The sequence below is a fragment of the Triturus cristatus genome, chromosome 1_1, assembly GCF_964204655.1.
Source record: "Triturus cristatus chromosome 1_1, aTriCri1.1, whole genome shotgun sequence".
Taxonomy (NCBI): domain Eukaryota; kingdom Metazoa; phylum Chordata; class Amphibia; order Caudata; family Salamandridae; genus Triturus; species Triturus cristatus.
Window position 1 is genome coordinate 364,179,459 of NC_140579.1, and position 20,010 is coordinate 364,199,468.

A 20,010-nucleotide genomic window follows, 5' to 3' on the forward strand; every position below is an offset into this window, starting at 1 on the left:
AAGGCGACAGTCATTAGGGAAAAATAGCTCCCCGCAAGCAGAGAGCCCTACTAGGGGTTCATCAGTTTTTACTTTAGAGGTTGCGAACAATCTTTCTAATATTATTATTCCGGATGTTGTAGAGATGGGACAGTTGGATTCTGAGCAATCCACCCCTATTGAGGCAGAATTAGGATATTGTCCTGATATGGTATTACAATGTTCACCGACCCCCGTAGTTCGGGCAGTAAGAACGTGTAGGAAAATACCGAATAAGAAGGGGGGAATGCGTAGTGTGCGGAAACGAGTAGCCTCACCCGTTAAAGTACTTGAAACAAATGTAAAGGTTAAGCCCAATAAGGTTGGTATAGATGACGATACAATAACTAACCTAGAGACTATTATTGATTCAAAGATTAGAGGCATTATAGACCCGCTGGTATTAAAAATTGAGGAATTGACAAAAGAGGTTGCAAGATTGGGCGGATTGCTTAGTAAGGCCGTGGACAAACCAGAAGGGGCAATTATTGCCACAAATGCCATAATTAGCAATCAATGTAACTGCTATACACAAGGAGACCCTTCTATTAAGGCCATAGGCAGTAAAGGGAATGTTAGTGTTGACCCCACAATACCCCAAGGGCGTACTCATCTAGGAAGTCAGGCCACGCCTGTTATAGAAAATACAAATGGATGGGAAGAAGTTAACAAAAGGCATGCTGTAAATCTCCCTCCTGAGTGTGCTCCATATGTGGTGGTATTAACAAATGTACCGCCGCCTGATAATAGGGGTCATCAAGAAACACCCGATTCCTTAACAAATAAATGTCTATCTTGGCTGAATAGGCAATGTGGTTTCCCAGTGAATTTCTCTGATAATGTTTTAACTACCAGGAGAGTTAAATGGATAGGGAGTTCTAGGAAAAGCTCAAAGGGGGACTGTGTAATCATAAATTTCAAACATCCACAAGATGTTACTACAGTCCTACTAAGAGCTGCTTCTCTCCCAATTTCCGAAGGCAATGTAAGTGCCCGAGCGCTAGGTTTCTTTTATAATCATCTTAATGCTAACCAGCGGGACAGTACCAGAATTATTACTTACCCGACTACCTATAAACCTCACCCTGATATTCCCACACAAAATAGATTTCATGCACTTAGCTCCCTGGACTCTAATGATTGACGTATACAAAAGATGGAGATGTGTACGGTAAGGGAGGAGGGACCCGAGGGGGATGATCATGTGGATGATCGTGTCCCTGAAACAATATTCAGGGTCTCAGGATATACGCCTAATCAGACTGAGGCAGAGAATAATCAAGAGGGTCTTGTGAATTCATGCAACATTGGTAAAACAAGCGGGGTTGTCAACACTGATGGAAATGCTCCAGGTTCTGCCAGCGGGTCTATTACTGGAACAAGTATACGTTCCAAACTGGTATGCTGGAACGTGGCCGGTTTGAAATCTAAGGGCAGAGATCCTGGTTGGGAAACTTTTATTAATAGGTATGATATTTTATGTTTCCAAGAAACCTGGTGCAAAAGTGATGTTGACTATGAAGGATTTGTATCATATAACCTACCAGCACATGGAGAGGGTCCGGGAAGGGCTAAGGGGGGTTTACTCACCCTAGTATCAGTTCACCGCCAAATATTGGTGAAAAAATATGTACCGGTGGGTGATCTTGTCCAGATGCTTTGGCTCTGTGAAGGCAAAAGCCGTAATATCCTTCTGATCAATTATTACAACAATATTTTTGATAGCACTAGGGGTAGAATGATAACTGATTTGGCCAATGCTATCGATACCCTGAGTTCGGATTCCAATGTTGTATTTGATATTATTTGGTGTGGGGATTTTAATACTTCATTATGTGAATTATCACCTATAAAGGCCTGTGGGGTTACTAACAATGCCGGCTGGGAGGTTCAACACTTTGGTCATGATATGTATGGGGAAACTGTGAACACATTAATGGGGTGCCTTGACTTGGAAATTTTGGATTGTTGTAGGGACGGAATTGGTTTACCCGTTCCTACATTCAAAAACTGGCGCTCTAACTCTGTAATTGACCACGTGTTGGTATCTTCTAGTATTGTCGACTGTTTTGCCCCACTGGAAATTGAAATAATGGATACAAGTGATCATAATTGTATTATTGTGACTATGACCTTGTGGGAGGAGAATGTTAGAGAGGTGGGGACTATAGTCAGAAACATAGAAGCCCACCGGACTAATGGGATAAGATTTAGGTGGATAGGGGCGAAAGCATCCGAATTATCTTCATCCATCATATTGATGAATTTAGCAGACATTGTTTTTATTTTAGAAAATAGATTGGATCACGAGCGGGTTTTATCTTGTTTTACGGGGATCAACACTGCCATTAACGCGAAGTTTACTGGTGGTAACAGGGGCTGCTCAAAACCTGGACCTGTTTGGTTTGACAAAACCTGTTCTGCTGCCTTGACTAACCTTAAGCAGGCTCTAGCAGCTAAGCCTAGGGATAAAAATTTAGTAACAATATTAAGGTTAGAGTATAAAAATGCTATTAAATCAAGGAAGATGATTCTTCAACATCAAGCCTGGGATTCGCTTAACCAAGCGGCAGAACTTTCAAATGGTGCGCTGTTTTGGGCAACAGTCAACTCCCCATTCCTTAAGGAGACAAACACACCTGAGTTAACAGCTAATGTCTCCTGTGAAGAGTGGATTATCCATTTTTCAGCTATTTTCGATTCGGGTAAAAATACAAATGTTGGCCCATCAAGTTGGCCTATATTACCACTTGAAATCTCTGTAGAAGAAGTTGAAAGGGGGATTAGGGCAAGTAAGGGAGGAAAGGCCCAAGGCCCGGATGGGGTTCCAAGTGATGTATACAAGGAAGCGCCGGAAGTATGGGGTCCCCTGTTGACTGTTGTTTTTAATGCTGCGGTTTGTATAGAACCACCTCCGACTTGGGAGGAGTCCATTATCGTGCCAATATATAAAAAAGGATCAAGGTCTGATGCTAAAAACTATCGACCTGTTTCATTACTGGACTCTTCCGTAAAAGTTATGAGCAGGATAATGCTGGTAAGATTGGAAGAGTGGGCAGAACAGGACGGTATTTTGGCAAATAGCCAATACGGTTTTAGGAAAGGCAGGGGTACGCTCGATCAATGTATCAATTTAGAATTATTGATCGGGAAGTATAGTGATGCAAAACCTGGCCTTATATATTTGTGCTTCGCTGATTTGAGCAGCGCTTTCGACATGGTTGACCACTCAATCTTGTGGTCAACCTTGTTGAAATTGGGAGCGCCAGAGGGCATAATTTATTTTCTTGCCAGAATGTACGAGAGATTAAAAACGTGTGTACGTTTTGGTAGGAAGGGAGAATGTACCCCGAACTTTAGCGTTAAACGAGGTATTAGGCAGGGTTGTGTTTTAGCTCCTCTTTTATTTATTTTATTTATTAACGGAATTGATGCTATTTTAAAGGAAGTTAGTGCAGATGCTCCCATGATCAATGGTGTATCAGTACCGGTGTTACTATACGCCGATGATGCGGTGTTGTTGTCCAGAACTCCCGTAGGGTTGCAACGACTGATGAATAGTTTTGCTTCCTTTATTGACAACAGAAAATTAGTTATTAACAAAGGCAAAACCTACACCATGATCTGTGGTCCAAAGAAATTAAAAAAGACAATGAAAGGGTTTTTTATAGACAACACAAAAGTACAGCAAGTGGACAAATTTTGTTATTTCGACATAACTTTTTCTAGCGAAAAAAAGTGGACTCACGAATTTAATAACATACGCAATAAAATGGCTAGAAATGCCCATGGAATTTTTAGATTTACTCAGAAAATTGGGGACCGTAGGACCAGGGACATGATAAAAATTTATCAGGCCAGATGCGTAACAATTGCATTGTATGGGGCAGGAATCTGGGGTTATTGCTGCGCACATAATTTGCAGCTGGAAGAGAATTTTTTCCTTAAAAAACTTTTATGTTTACCCACTTCGGCCTCTAACGCTCTGAGTCATCAGGAATTATCTGTGAATTATTTATTAGACCTTTTGTCACTTAGACCTTTGATGACTTGGCGGTCTATTTGGATGAATGATGAGAAGGCTTTTACTAGATCTATTATCCAGGATTGTTTGCGATTAGATAAAGTTACAGCAATACCCTGGATTAAATACATTATTGTGTGCTTTTCAGATATTTTCAACCTGAATATTGTAACTGATCCGAATGCTAAAGTAGAGTTAAAAAGGGTCTTTCTAGCTTATGCAGAGCGAAAGAGAACTTTTATCGCTGGCACTTTGTCCACCGTTATGTTTTATAACAGATATTTGTCTATGGATGGATTCCCTGTCTACTTAACCCTAGTCACTAGGCCGACGCACAAATTTGTGCTAACTAGACTTAGATTCGGAATAGTGCACTACCTGGTGGCCCATCCGATAATGAAGAAACACCCATCAGGGCCTTGTAGATGTGATGGGATTTCCAAGCAGAGCACAATGCACTTTATGCTATTCTGTAAGCTGTACTCTAATTTTCGTATTGTCTTACTTAAACCCATGTTTGTTAAATATGGAACACGTACGGTTGAGCACGCAATGAAATTGATTTTTAATTTACAATCTGCGGATGTTTGTTTTTATACTGCCACTTTTTTAAACAAATGCATCAACTCCAGGAAAAATATGTGTTTTTAGCTGTATAAATGCTTTTTTAATTGTGTAAACGTGATCATGTTTAATTAATTATAGTGGTTTTTTTTAATGTATTATTATTATGCCTGCTATAAGTTGTTCGTATATTGTATATTTTGATTTTGATTTTGTGACTGTGTATGCTTTTATGGTCATTAATTTGTACCGAATAAAGCTGAATTGAATTGAATTGAGTAACACAGGGAATAACACAGGGGAAAAGCAAGTTTAGTGACAGTTGAAGAGCCAGGTTTTTAGAGCTCGTCTGAAGGCAGGTTCAGGTTAGGTCAGGCGCGGAGGGAGCGGCATGGCATTCCACAGTTTTGTGGTCCTAACTGCGTACGCTCTACCGCCTACCCTCACCTTGCGCAAGCGGGAAGTGGTGAGCAGCTTCAGGTGGTTAGATCTCAATATCCGGTCATGCTGGTAGTGTTGGAGTCTGACTCTCAAGTAGGCCAGGCCTCTGCCACTAGTTGCTATGTAAGCCAGGGTGAGTGCCTTGAATTATTTTCTCCTTATGATGGGTAGCCAATGGAGGCTTCTTAGGTGGAAAGTGATGGAGTGATGGTAAGGCACCTTGCAAATCAGTCTAGCCGATTGCAGGGTTTGATGACAAAAAAGTACAAAAATAAGAGGGAATTATCTTTTGTTTTGCTTTTTACTTTTGTTTAGTGTACATTCTGCCACTGATATGACATTTGTGCGCTTTCCGTGGTACAGGAGCACTTTCCAACTATCCTATCACAGTCCAGAGGTCAGATTCGGCTAGTGAGGACGTGCTATGAGTAGCGTTAGTGGGCATTTTCTGATGTTACACGCAGGGCAGGCTTTTGGCGTGGGTGAGCTGGACCTGGGAACAGGGCGCCAATCTTAGAGGGACTCATGGAGCTCTCTTCATTGAGGTCCTGCGCACAGCATCCCTGTATCTTGGCTCCAGAAATATTGTTTAAAGTTGTTCTGATTTATTTGCCTCAAAATCTTTGATTGGTTTTTAAAGACATTGAGATACACAAATATGCAGAGAAAAAGAAAACACGTAGGGGAAAGAGACCCCAATGCCCAACATCATCCGAACAGTGCAGATTGCTAAGAGTTCGTGTACAGTTTGTGAACTAGGAATCGGTGATTACCAAAAAACTTTAGCAGGCAACTTAAACCTCTCCCCCTACCCGCTAACCCCCTTCCCCCCTCCCCAAAAAAGAAAGAATATGAGAACTTGAACTAAGGTGTCACGGTCAGTAAAGAAAAATAATTCTAACAGTCACTGTGAAAGGTTATTGTCTAGGGAGTGAGGAAACCCCCGAATTAAATTCCATGCTCATAACTGCAGGCTGTTAGTGACGGATCTTGATGTGGAAGAGATGCAGAGCTCGTAACCTCGGGCCACATGCTAATAGAGGCAGTCCTTCGGATAAATATTCCACCAGGTTGGGGCCACACATAGACAACTCCCTTGCGGGTGTCCTCTACAATGTCTGCCTTTCTCTCCATTGCCAGTGCCTGCCACGATGTGGCGTGCCATTGCGTGAGAGAAGTGGCTTACACTTTCTTCCAGGCTGCGGCCATCTTGGCTGCCCCTAGGCAGAGCCACATTTCAGAGCGGTCCCCTTGCATCTGGTGCTTCAACTTGGTGTCCCGAATCCCCAGGAGTGTGTGTTTATCGTGTCTGGAATCAGGTACCCCAAGATCTGCTTGATTTGAGCTAGAACCTCCTTCCAGAAGGGTTTGATGTGAGGGCAATCCCACCAGATATGCCTAAAGTCCCCCAGTAGGCCACAACCCCTCCAGCACCTGTCCGAGGAGTTAGGGAAGATGGCGTGCACCCTCTGAGGATGTAGATACCAGTCATACATAATTTTGCAATGAGCCTCTCGTAAGAACATAGAGCGGTTAGACTTGGGAATATCCATATATAGTGAGGACCATTGTTTCTTCTGTAGTGGGGTATCTAGTAGTGTATCCTAGAACCCTTGATGTCTAGGGGTGTGTGGGGAGCCCCACGTTTGTAGAGAAAGGAGATGGTACCCTTCGAGGAGGCCCCGGATCGCGCAAATTTCTCAATAGGAAGTAACTCTCTGGTGGCGGCCCTCCGTACCTGCGGTTGCAGAGCCCAGTGTTTAAGCTGTAAATAACGAAATTCCTCAGTAGGTGGGAGCCGAAATGCTTTGCAGCATTCCAGGAAGGAGAGCAGTTTCCCATCCTCGAACAAATGAGAAAGCGCAAGGCAACCCCCCTCCCGCAAAGTGTCGAAGGGACCTTCCTGTAATGCAGGGGGGAATTTTGGATTGAAGTGTATGGGAGTGTATGGGGAAGGGAAGGTGGTGAGAGGAGTGGTTTTATTCAATGCGTCCCAGACCTCCAGGGTGGTCACCATGGGCGTGCTGATGTAAGCATTACGTGACTGGTGCTGTTTGGGTTTCCACAAGAGATCCCAGATTGTTCTCCCAGTTACTTGTCTGTCCATATGGAGCCAGAGCCTATCCGATTCATGCAGTGACCACTCCGTGATCACCCGCTATTGGGCTGCTCTATAGTATCCCAGGAAGTCCGGATGGGCCAGCCCTCCCTTCCTCCTTGGCCGCATCAACAATCGATTGGAGAGTCTAGCCCTCGGCCCCTGCCAGATACACTTGGTGATCTTTATTTTTAATTCAGTGAACAGCGCTCTATCCACCAGGATCGGGAGACCCTGAAAGTGATAAAGTAAGCGCGGAAGGACATTCATTTTTATAGCGTTTTTTCTGCCTATCCACGAAAGGTAGGCTGTCTGCCATCTGGCAAAGTCTGCTTTAAGTTGGCACAACAGTGGGGGGAAGTTCGCGTTATAAAGATGCTCCAGCTTGGGGGTGACTTTTATGCCCAGGTAGGTGATGTCCTTGTGGGCACTACGAAAGGGGGTCGTGCCCTCAATAGCCTGCATGGTGTCTCTTGGCACTGTGAGGTTCAAGAAGAAGGATTTCGAGAGGTTCACCTTGAAGTCTGAGGCCCGCTCATATGAGATGAGCTCTGCCAGTATCGCCGGAAGGGAAGAGTGCGGTCTTGTGACAGGGAGGAGAACGTCATCCTCAAAGAGGGATATTTTGTGTTCATCCGTACCGAATGGAACTCCCCCAATTTCCAGGTTAGAATGGATGCGCTCCGCCAAAGGCTCGATGCTGAGCGCAAATAGGAGGGGCGATAGGGGGCAGCCCTGGCGGGTGCCCTGTGAAAGATTGAAAGATTCCGAGGCCATTCCATTTACCAGAACCTTGGAGTGCGGCGCATGATAATTCACTTTGACCATCCCAATAAAAGAGTCAGCAAAGCCAAACTGACGGAGGGTGCGGGTCAGAAAAGAACAGTCCACCCAATCAAAGGCCTTCTCCGTGTCCAGCGCGAGAAGGACCGCGGGGATCGCCTTCCTCAGCGCCTTCTCAATGATATGGACCAACCGTCGCAGGTTGTCATGGGTTTGTCTCCCCTTAATGAAGCCTGCTTGATCGGCCTGCACCAAGAAAGGCATAATGTTTTCCAGGCGGGTGGCCAGAATTTTGGAGTAGGGCTTGGCGTCCAAGTTTAGGAGCGCTATCGGCCTGTAGGAGGCACAGTGGGAGGGGTCCTTCCCCGGTTTGGGGATGACAGAGATCAGGGCTTCGCCCTTCGAGGGGGTCACCTGTTGTTCAATAGCGATATCATTGAAGAGCGTTACCTGGCGCGGGACAAGCTCCGGCGCGAATGTACGATAGACGTGGGCATTGAGGCCGTCGGGCCCAGGCGCTTTTTGGAGCTTAAGCGAGTCAATCGCCTTCTGAACCTCTTCAGCGGTGAAGGAGCTACTCAGCTCTTCGTTGGTGAGGGTGGGTACCTGGGGCAGGGTGAGGCCGTCTAAATAGTGGTCTTGGGCTCTGGAGTCTGGTTGGTCAACCATGTATAGGGCGTGGTAGAAGTCCCCAAATGCCTTGGCCTTACCCGGTTCGCTCTGGTGGAGAACCCCCTCTCTATCTTCTATACCCTTGATGTAGTTCTTCTCCTGCAGGATTCACAGCTGGCGTGCCAGTAGCAAGCCTATCTTGTTCCCTCCCTCATAGCCACGTGCTTGGAGGTGTAGAAGAGTCTTCTCGGCCCCGGTAGTGTAGATTGCTTGAAGTTTCCCTTTAACCTGGGTGACTGTAATATCTAAAGTTGTGATGTAATTACTCTCTGTGTGTTCTGTCATCTCCTTGGTGATGGAATGTCTATGCTTGAATATGAGAGTCACTCCCTGGAAGCTGTTGTGATGAGCGGTAATAAACTTGACTTCTTCTTCTATATGTCTGGACTGTGGTCACTTCAATTGGCGACGAGATTGGGACGTACCGCTCATCTTTATTCCCACGTGTGCAGATTTTAAAACTGACAGCTGTGTTTTTTTTAAACGATGTGAAAGCAATTTTTTCTGTCTATCAAAGACATCTCTGTGTTGCCGATGGGACAGTCGGTCTCGGCTAGCAGCTACCTGGTGTGAAGACAGCTTACTTTTTTGTGCTACTCCACTTTGCAAGAAAAAACGAAGTTTCAAGCGTCTATTGCCAAACGGAAAAAAAGGGGGAAAGCTGCAAGAAATACCAAAGTTAAAACCCTCAGAAGTCATACGATTGTTGAAGCGAGCAAAACGTAAGGAAATTAAGTTAATCCTACCTTTATTTCTGCCGTGACTGTGATCTGCTCACTGTCGGGTGATTGGCTTCACTGTTGGATGTGCGCAGGGCTGGAGGAGACCGTTAATCTTCACCCATTCACGCCGAGTTGAGAAATGATGACGTGGTGTGCGTGTTTGTTGTGACGTGCCCACGTTCATCGTGCATTCTCCTGTTGGCTGAATTCCACAAACGTCAGAGAAATAGCATTCTCTTCACGTCACGACGTTCGTTGCCTGTGAGATCGGCGCGCATGCGAACGTAGCAGTCACATCGGAGCATTCCTTCACAAGACTACTGAAAGGTATTTAAGCAGCTGTGTCGACGGATATTTTCCCCGCGGAAAGGCAGCCTTACAACAGATATTTTCCCTGGGCCAAGGTACTGCACGTTCTTCACGGAGTTTACTGTGTTATATTCAAGCGTTGGAGCTACAATTTTTTCTACATTGCTACAGATGACTTTACACTGACAGCGCGCTACTGCCATCTTGTGGTTTTTCTTGAAATGGAAAAGTGAAGATCTATTTCTATTGTTAGAGCTATATATCGAATTTTTCACTGTGCTTATACATGATTATTTTTAAAAGAGAGTGAAAATTATGATAAATTTGTCAAATGTAGAGTCTGTTTTAAAAAAAATTTGCATTGTACTAGTTATCAGTTTTATTCTCTAAGGAAAAGAAGAATATTCACTGTGTGAGGGAGTACATTAGGTGTTTGTCTGCATATTGTCCCTTGTAGATTTTTGTTTTAACATGCAGAACGTAGTGCTAGTTTTTATGGAAAATTAGTACAGTGTTATATTAGCTTTGTTCTCAGAGCAAAAGAAGAATATTCGCTGTGTGAGGGAGTAATTTAGGTGTATTTCTGTATAGTGGTCACTTATAATATTTTGTCTTCAACATGCAGAATGTACAGGCACCTTCCCCTTTCCTACAGCTTCCGGGAGACCCACAAGTAGAGTGGAAAGTATGGTACAGGGCATTTACGAAGTATCTAGGAGCCATAGGGGGCCTTAGATTTAGTGCCGAACGTAAGAGATTTATTCTTGAACACAACTTGGGTTTTGAAGGTCAAGCGGTTTTGGAACATTTACCTTTACCTGAACAAGTTGAGGATGTTGAACCATTAAATGATTTTGATCAGGCAATACAAATGTTAGAAAAACAATTTGATGTGGAAAAGAGTTTAGTAGTAGCCGGGCACAAGTTTTTTACAAGGGAGCAACAAACGTCGGAGAGCATTGTGTCATATGTTGCTTCTCTACGTATTTTGGCATCTGAATGTGAGTTTGAGAATTTTACGTCTCAACTCATCAGAGATCAAATCGTAGTACGATGCAGAGACAAAAAAGTGGAACAGAAATTACTGACTTTAAAAAATCCTTCACTTGAAGAAACTGTGTCCATTGTTAAGAGCATTGAGTTATCACAAACATCTTCAAATGAACTAAGGTCAGACAAATCTACGATTGGAGTTGTTAATGAAGGGAAAGTTGTGGGAGAAAAGAGTAGTGTCCCTGAGAAAAATAGTAATGATAGTAAAGGGAAAGTGCCCGCAGCAAGACAAGATAAAAAACAAATGTATTTTCAAAAGAAGAATGTCTGTTCAAAGTGTGGTTATCCCTCCCATTTTCCCAATTCACAAGTTTGTCCAGCTCGTAATGCTTCCTGTAGAAATTGTGGTAAACAAGGTCATTTTTCAAAAGTGTGTATGGCCAGGAGGAATATCAGTGCTGTGTGGGAGGAGAGTAACACATTGGAGAGTGACACAGAAGTCATAAGTTCCATGAGCGACTTAATGTTAGTAGTTAAGGATGACTGTGAGGAATGTCCAGACCCGATTGTGGACATCATAGTGGACGGAAAAAGTTTGAAATTACTAGTTGATTCAGGAGCACGCATGACAATGATTACTGAAGAATTGTTTGAATCTGTGTGGGGTGACAAACATCTTGAACCTCCTGATAGAAGCCCTGTATCTTATGAAGGAAGGAAGATTCAGCTGAAGGGTTTTTTCGAAAGCACATTAGTGTTTGAAGAGAAAACTATCACTGGGAAAATCTATGTCGCTATTAAAGGGTTAAACATCCTGGGGTGGTACCATCAAGGTCTATTCGGAATGACCCTTAGACCTGGTACAAAAGATCCAGTGTCTATTGTCAATGAATCAACATGTTGTGATAATCCTTCAATCTGGGGAAGTAAATTCCCAAAAGTTTTCTGTGACTCTTTAGGTCTGATCAAAGGTTTTAAACATCTTATCAAGGTAAAAGAAGGAGCAATTCCTAGCAAACACAAACTGCGCAATGTTCCTTTGAGTGTTAGGGATGACTTAACGAAAGAGCTAGAAAAGATGCGTGAATCTGGTGCGATTGAGCCTGTTGAATCATCTCTCTGGTTAAGTCCCTTGGTCGTCGCACGGAAAAAAAATGGGAATCTCAGAGTCTGCATTGACTTACGCAGTCTTAATAAGAACATATGGGTGGATTCCCACCCGCTACCCCGCATTGATGATATAGTCTCGAAGTTTCAGGATTTTGAATGGTTTTCCAAGATAGATTTGTCCTCTGCATATCATCAAGTTGAATTAGACATGTCCTCAAAACATTTGACAGCTTTTGTGTCACCGTCTGGAACTTTCCAATTCAAACGTATGCCGTTTGGTCTGGCCTCTGCGGCTTCCGTCTTTCAACGTGTGATGGAACAAGTTCTGATGGGAGTGCATAATACAGTCGTTTTCCAAGATGACATTTTAATAGCTGGAGTTTGCAGGTCGTCGCATGACAAGAGTTTGATGGAAGTGTTAAACAGGCTACAAGAGAAAGGTATAGTGGCCAATTTGAGCAAATGTGTTTTTGGTGTTAAGTCTATCGATTATCTAGGACACTGCATATCTGGTGAGGGCATTCTTCCCAGAGTTGGCTTGATTGAGGCGATTGTTAAAGTTCCTTCTCCCTAAACCAAGGAGCAGGTGTCTTCCTTTCTTGGCATGTGTGAATTTTATTCTAAATTTATTTCCAATTTTTCGGCTAAGACTGTTCATTTACGTGAACTGTTGAAGAGAGGCACTGTTTTTATGTGGGATCACAGATGTCAAACAGATTTTGATCAAATCAAGGATGATCTTGGGCAGTGTAATATTTTGACTCTTTATGACCCTTCTTTAGAATCAGTTGTATCTGTTGACGCTAGTCTTGATGGTCTAGGGGGGATGTTGACCCAAACGAAAGCTGGAAAGGAACTCACTGTTGGATTTATCTCTAGATCATTACGTCCTAGTGAGAAAAATTATTCTGTTATCGAAAGGGAACTCTTAGCTTGTTGTTGGGCTGTTGAGAGGTTTAAGAGTTTTCTTTGGGGAAGATCTTTTAAATTGTTGACTGATCACAAACCTCTGATTCCCATTCTCAATGGGGTTTTAGTGAAAGATCATACTCCTAGGATCGCGAGATTGAGTTCTAAACTTCTTCAATACAATTTTGCAGTGGAACATGTTCCTGGAGGTAAAAACATCAGACCTGATTTTCTCTCCAGGTTGCCATTGCCGGTGGTGCAGGGTGAGTGTTTACCAGATGAAGATGAAGAATGCTTAATTGCGAGCATTGATGTATGCAAAGAGGGGTGTTTCAAGGAGGAAGAATGGTTTGATGCGTTGAAGTCTGATTCTGTCCTCAAGGAAGTAAAAAAATGAATTATTCAGGGATGGCCAAAGGAAAAACACCTGGATAGTGAACTGCAACCTTTTTCAAAAGTGGCTGATGAACTCTCTCTAGAAGAGGGTGAGATGATTTTACGGGGTGATAAATTTGTTCCCCCAGCTAGTTTGAGAGATCGTATAATTACAGCAGGACATGAAGGTCATTTGGGGCAAACATGTACCAAGCGCAGAATTCGTGCAATTTATTGGTGGCCTTCAATGGATCGTCATATAGAGAACATGGTTGAAAATTGTTTTACGTGCTGTTCCAGTGATAAAGTAATCAAGACTGTCACTCCTCCCAAGGTGAAAGTTGACCTACCTTCAGGTCCTTGGATGAAACTAACTTTAGACTTCATTGGTCCATTCAATGCTTTACCAAATAAATATAGATTTGCTTTGGTAATTGCTGATTATTACAGCAAATGGTGGGAGGTCTGTTTTTTGACGGAACCTAATACAAATGAGGTTATCAAATTTTTGGAGAGTTTGTTTGCGAGGGAAGGTTTCCCTAAGGAATTAGTGTCAGACAATGGGGTACAGTTCGTATCCAAAGAAATGTGTTCATTTTTTAATCAATCTGGCATTTTCCATCGGCGTGTAGCACTTTATCACCCACAAGGAAATGGTTTTATTGAGCGCATGAATCGTATTTTGGTTGACTGTGTGCAATGGGCTGTAGCTGGTAACATAGATATTAGAGGAGCTGTGCAGAGTATGTTGTGGGCTCATCGCACCACACCTGGTATTGAATTTGGGAAAAGTCCTTTTGAGTTACTGAGAGGGAGAGCTGCAACGTTTAACATGTGTCCAGCCTGGATGAAGGAGTGGGGACTATTGTCAAGATCAGTTTCCCCTTCTTCTGTAGAGAAAGTTGAGGTAAAGGTGCATTCTCATGTACTCAACAAAATCAATGCTAACGATAACTCTACTAGTCTTTCAAGACAGAGGTATCATAAAGAAGAGTAGTCTCACAAAATCAAGGTGGGAGATTGGGTCATGATAAAGATTCCTCATAATGTACCCAAGGGTTTATCTAAATTTAGTAAACCAATGTGTGTTGACCTGCTTTCGCGTTATGCTGTGAGAGTTGATGGTAAGAATTGGTGGAATGTAGCTAGGATTTATAAAATTCCTGACAAAGTTGTGCATCAAATGGGTTTGAATGATAATGCTGTTGCTTCTTCTAATACATTTTCATCTGAGGTTAGGAAGAACGGATTGAGTGGAAGAAGTTCACCTTGTGATAATGTTTCACAAGATAAGTCTACCTCACTGGTGAGGAGGGGCACCCGGATGAGATTTGTTCCCAAACGTATGGACTTATAGAATGTATTTGTTATCTTACTTTTAATGATAATGAAGCTTTTCTTTTTATTTTCATGTTATTTATTGTATCTGGTTTTATTTTTAAAGCTACTTTTTGTCTTTCTTTCATTTTCTATTTTTGTGTTATTGTAAAGAAGGGAGATATTGTAATATCTAAAGTTGTGATGTAATTACTCTCTGTGTGTTCTGTCATCTCCTTGGTGATGGAATGTCTATGCTTGAATATGAGAGTCACTCCCTGGAAGCTGTTGTGATGAGCGGTAATAAACTTGACTTCTTCTTCTATATGTCTGGACTGTGGTCACTTCAGTGACCTTACAGAGGGTTTGCACCGAGGGGGGGGGGGCCTTATGGTCAGCTTCCGCAGCTCGAAGTTCGCTCTCAAGAAGGAGGCGTTCTCCATTGCGTTGTGATTTAAGCGTGGCCTCTAATTCAATACATTTTCCTTTGATGACCGCCTTGAAGGCGTCCCAAGTGTTGGCTAAGGAAGTGTGTTCCGGGTCATTAAGGTCAAAGTAGTCTGTGACTGCTTTTCGTAATTCGTCCTGGAGGAGTCTATCTCTGCAGAGGTAATTGGGGAAGTACCACCTGGCGAATTTGGAGAGCGGTGCAGGCCAATCCACAGTCAGTTTGAGGGGCGTGTGGTCTGACCGGCAGATTGGGTGAAACTGGGTTCCCATGACCGTAAAGAGGAGGGATTGACTTATAAAGGCATAATCTATTCTGGAGTACATCCTATGTAAGTGAGAGAACAAGGAGTAATCACGGGTTGAGTGATGCGCATTCCTCCAGGCATCTACCAGACCCAGCCCCCGTAATGTTGCTTGGAGCGGTTTGCTGAACACCCCCCTGCTGCCCTATGGACGTGTGTGGTATCCAGAGATGGGTCCCATATCAAATTGAAGTCCCCGAGCAGTATAGTGCCAACTCTTGCAAATCCCCCTAGGGTCTATAAGAAGGAGTAGAGGAAGTCGTTCTGCCCTGTGTTGGGTACATAGAGCGTCACTATCGTACACGATCTGCCCCGTAATTCCCCCCCCACCATCACAAACCTCCCCTCCTTGTCTGTTTGGGTGTCGTGGTGTAGAAAGGGGGTCGAAATGTGAAAGAGTAGCGCCACCCCATTGTGTTTGGTGCGTGCCGAGGAGCGAAAAATTTGAGGTTATGCCCTGTGTATCAGGCTGTGTTCCTCTGTGCGGGGAAGATGTGTTTCCTGAAGTGCGGCAATTTTAATCTGGTGATCCTGTAGAAATTTCCAGATCCTTTGCCTCTTATTAGGGGAATGAATCCCCTGGACATTCCATGGTAGATAATTAAGTCCCGCCATACATCAATAATGACCAATCCACTTGGACCCCCCCTCCTACCCCTGCCTTGTGTTTCTCAAATTCCCCCCTGCCCTCTACCATGTATCAGCAACCTGTAATCAAACAAAGCAATGGGAAAGACCGTGACACCAAGAATCCCAAAAGAAAAAAGGAAGAAAAAGGTAAACCATGTCCAACTTAGATTAAACACTTGCTCTCGAAGGTCCTCGAACGTAAAGGAGAACCTCATTATGAGCAAAAACTGGGACGGACCAATTTCCGCCGCCGAGGCTCATTACCCGTTCCGCAGATGTAAAGAGAGATATAAGCCAGTGGCCGACTGGCTCTTTGGATATTGTGGTTGGCATTGTCGACTCAAACTTTTCAACACGTCGCGGTGGTATAAATGGCAAGACAGGTCTCTTTAGTCTCTGGAAAGTCCGGGATTCGGCACCCCCTAGAGATTTTGTTTGGTTATTGCCGTTGAAGCCAGGGGCCTCCCCCCTGTGTCCCTGGTCCCATCGCCACCACCGCCCTCCTCTTGTGTGCCGCAAGTGTTATGGTTGCAAAAAGAACAATTGATGGACAGAATGCTGAACAATGTCATACATTCACCCCAATACAGAGATCTGTGCCTAAATCCATCGTTTTTTTGCTCACCATGCCATTCCAGTTTGGACCCAGCCATATGCAAATCAGTCTTGACCCTGCGCCTAATGGGAACAGTCCAGCCCGAACTGCCAGACCAGGTCCTCCATGAACGGGAAACAAGCATCCTAGGACAGGTTTCGGGGTTTCACCCCTCTTCAGCCAGGATAGCTTGACTCCAGTGGCATGGAGACCACGGTACCCATGCCTCGGCATACCCGTCCCACTCGGGGTGACAAATGCAAAAAGAACAATTGATGGACAGAATGCAGAAAAATGTCATACATTCACCCCAGAACAGAGATCTGGACCTAAATCCATCGTTTTTTTGCTCATCATGCCATTCCAGTTTGGACCCAGCCATATGCAAATCAGTCTTGGCCCTGCGCCCAATGGGAACAGTCCAGCCCGAACTACCAAGCCAGGTCCTCCCTGGACTGGAAACAAGCATCCTAGGACAGGTTTCGGGGTTTCACCCCTCTTCAGCCAGGATAGCTTGACTCCAGTGGCAATGAGAGCACGGGACGCACGTCTGGGCACACCCGTCCCACTTGGGCTGACAAATGCAAAAAGAACAATCGATGGAAAGAATGCAGAATAATGTCATACATTTACCCCAGTACAGAGATCTGGGCCTTAATCCATTGGTTTTTTGCTCACCGTGCCATTCCAGTTTGGACCCAGCCAAATGCAAATCAGTCTTGACCCTGCGCCCAATGGGAACAGTCCAGCCCGAACTGCCAGGCCAGGTCCTCCCTGGACTGGAAACAAGCATCCTAGGACCGGTTTCGGGGTTTCACCCCTCTTCAGCCAGGATAGCTTGACTCCAGTGGCATGGAGAGCACGGGACCCATGTCAGGGATGAGGAGCCATGCTCTGCTGTGGGTGTATAAAATTGCAAAGTATGTACTGCGTCATGTGCAACCTTAACCCCTTCCCAAAAACACTGCTTGTGACATCGTAAACAGAATCATATGTGGCATCAGATATGACACAGTCCATGAGGTGACAGACCACATCATGACCGACTTCATGAATGACACCAGCGACTACATCACATATAAAGTTGCCACTCTATATGAACTATATGCTCATCCCTGTATGTCCACGTCCTCACGCTTCAGGAATGCATGTTAATATTTATCTGTTGTACAAGTGCAGTCATCTGTGCTGAGTCCTGTCTCAATGTACCTCCATGATGAAGCTGCTCTATTTAAAGTACATTCTTATGTAGGAACTGATGTCCACTGCATGCCTACTGTGCCCTCTCCCGACAGATATACGGTGAAGCTGGTCGTACAGTGACTAGCGCATGTTGTAGGGTCATTGAAAGCATCAGGGAAGGTCTGTGGCCCACCAGACATGAGTCGAATCAGGACGTCAAAGGAAGCTGTCTAGCTCCAATTGGCTTTTTACAGTGGTACTGTATGGCGAGTCAAAACCGGCACTAGACAAAACTCTGACCTCTCTCTCAATCAGGAACATTAATCACAAGAGTTATCTTGACATTGTTAAGGCTGCCTGAAAACTGAATGCATAAGGAACTCTGCTGCAGGTGTTTTTAAACCGTCAGTGCTAAACACAGCGCCCCTTCTCTAAGGTCAGCGCCCCCTCCCCAGATCAGCGCCCCGCGCGGCCGCACCAGTCACACTGCCCTAAAGCTGGCCTTGGCTGCATCAATTTCGTTTTCATCATTCCACAACCGATCACACTGCACCTCACCTCTGTCTGTCCTGCAAAAATGCATTCCAATCTAAATCTTCAACTTAAATTAACTTCTCTCATTTTAAGCACCTGTAGGATCTGGTAGTCATGAAGTCATGAAGATACATGAGTCTAATCATGTCTTGTTGGAGCTGAGGTAAGTTGCAAATACAATAAACCAGGTTATTGTCCTAAATTTGTACACACATTTCTCTGAAATAGAAATCCTTGCTAAATGTGCACACTGTTGTGATATCACAACAAGGACATTACTTTACTTTGAAATAACTTGTTCTTGTGAGTAACTAATTTAAAATCTACTAAACTCATTATTTAAATTATTATGTACGTATGTGCTATGCTATAAATGTAAATGATACAATAGCTGCAAATATTCAGTTTCAGATTATAGTAGTAGGTTTCATGCCTGAGGTGGTAAGGCAATGCATAGAATATAGTGTACGATGTACCATTCACATATCCATTATTGTTCATGAAGAAATATAATATTCACAGAAAAAAATGCATTCATCAGCTATATCCCAAAGCTTTTACTCATCAAAATATTTGCCACAGTAACGTAGTAGGAAAAGGGAAGGGAGGATGGAAAGGAAGGAAAGACAATGAATGAGAAAACCAAAAAAAGAATGTAACAAAGTGCAAACGGAGAAAGAAAGAAAGAAAGAAAGAAAGAAAGAAAGAAAGAAAGAAAGAAAGAAAGAAAGAAAGAAAGGAAGAAAGAAGAAACAAAGAAATAAAAAAGAAACAAAGAAAGAAAGAAAGGAAATATTAACAGTAAGGAAGGGAAGAACTAAGAATGGAAGAGGCAAAAAAATAGAAGAGGCAGCTGTGAATAATGAAATACAGCTGAGAAATACACAAATGCAGTGAGGAAAAAACGAAATTACAGGGCGATGATAGGAAATGAAAGGAAACATTAAACAAAGACAGAAGGGTCTAAAACAGAGGAAGCTTGATCCACGAGCCTGGAGTTGCTTCGCTCCCACTTACCCCGTTTTTGTCGAAGGCCCTGAACATGTGCTCCACGTAGTCGGCTGCGTCTTGGTTACCAGCGACTCCGAAAAAACGTTTGAACTCGTGCATGAAGAGGGTCCCGCTCGGACACTCCACCACGAACTTCTTGTACCATTCCTGGAGCTCGGCGACGTCTATTTCAACCGTGCTGGCTTCATCGCTGAAGTCCTGTCCCATATTCCGCTCGAGGTACGTGGGGCGGCCTTTCCAGCCCTGGGCGCTGTTGTCCCTGCTGCTTAGATGTATCTATCTTCCAAAAGAGCCTCTACACTCGAAATAACTCTTCCTACCTCCCAATTTCGGCGGCTCTGTGTACTATTTCTGGAGTTTTCTCGCTGTAGCACTGCTGCCTGAGTTATTAGCTCGTGTAGCCTGCATTACAGCCCGCCTCGGTCCAGGCGGCTCCAGGTAAACCCACCCGACATGTGGTGCAGTAATAAATTGGACTAAGTCGATCTAATACTATTAGGAGGTTCTTAGCGAGACCTTCATTTGAACTAAATCCACTTCCCTCCTTGGGATGCTCGAGGTGTGACTAGAGCACCGCAGGGCTCCCTGCTGGCTTGGACTAGCTGCTTATGTAGCACAGCCGTGTGAAATTACTCCATCTATGAGCTTTTACCAGCTGCTGCCTGGATCAAAACAGACTTACATAAAAAATGAATCAAGGAAAATCAACAAAGTCCAATATCATAGGTATCCGGGAACCTTCTGATTGACAGAGGGTCTTTCCACTGCATGCAAGAGAAGAAGAGGGGGGTCCAGAGCACAGATTCCAGAACAGTGGAGCCCTTGGCGCCTCAGAGAACAGGGTATATAAGTCAAGAAAAGGATAAAAGTTAAACCCCAGTAGAAAAGCAACCACGGGCTGCAGTTCCGGTCACAAATCATTGAACAGTTAGTGACACTTCAAAAGAAGTGGTAACTGATTTGCAAAGGAG

At 44.0% G+C, this 20,010-nt stretch overlaps 1 protein-coding gene across 1 annotated transcript in view; it reads right to left on the reverse strand.

The window, feature by feature from the left end:
• The window catches only part of LOC146870217 (guanylyl cyclase-activating protein 2), a 352,891-nt gene extending 333,510 nt beyond the window's left edge, over positions 1–19,381 (reverse strand). Inside the window, exon 1 of the mRNA XM_085599654.1 lies at positions 19,046–19,381. Within this exon, the coding sequence (XP_085455780.1) occupies positions 19,046–19,246 (201 nt within the window). The 5' untranslated portion in view covers positions 19,247–19,381. The remainder of the gene's footprint in view (positions 1–19,045) is intronic.
• Between the last annotated feature and the right edge of the window lie 629 nt (positions 19,382–20,010).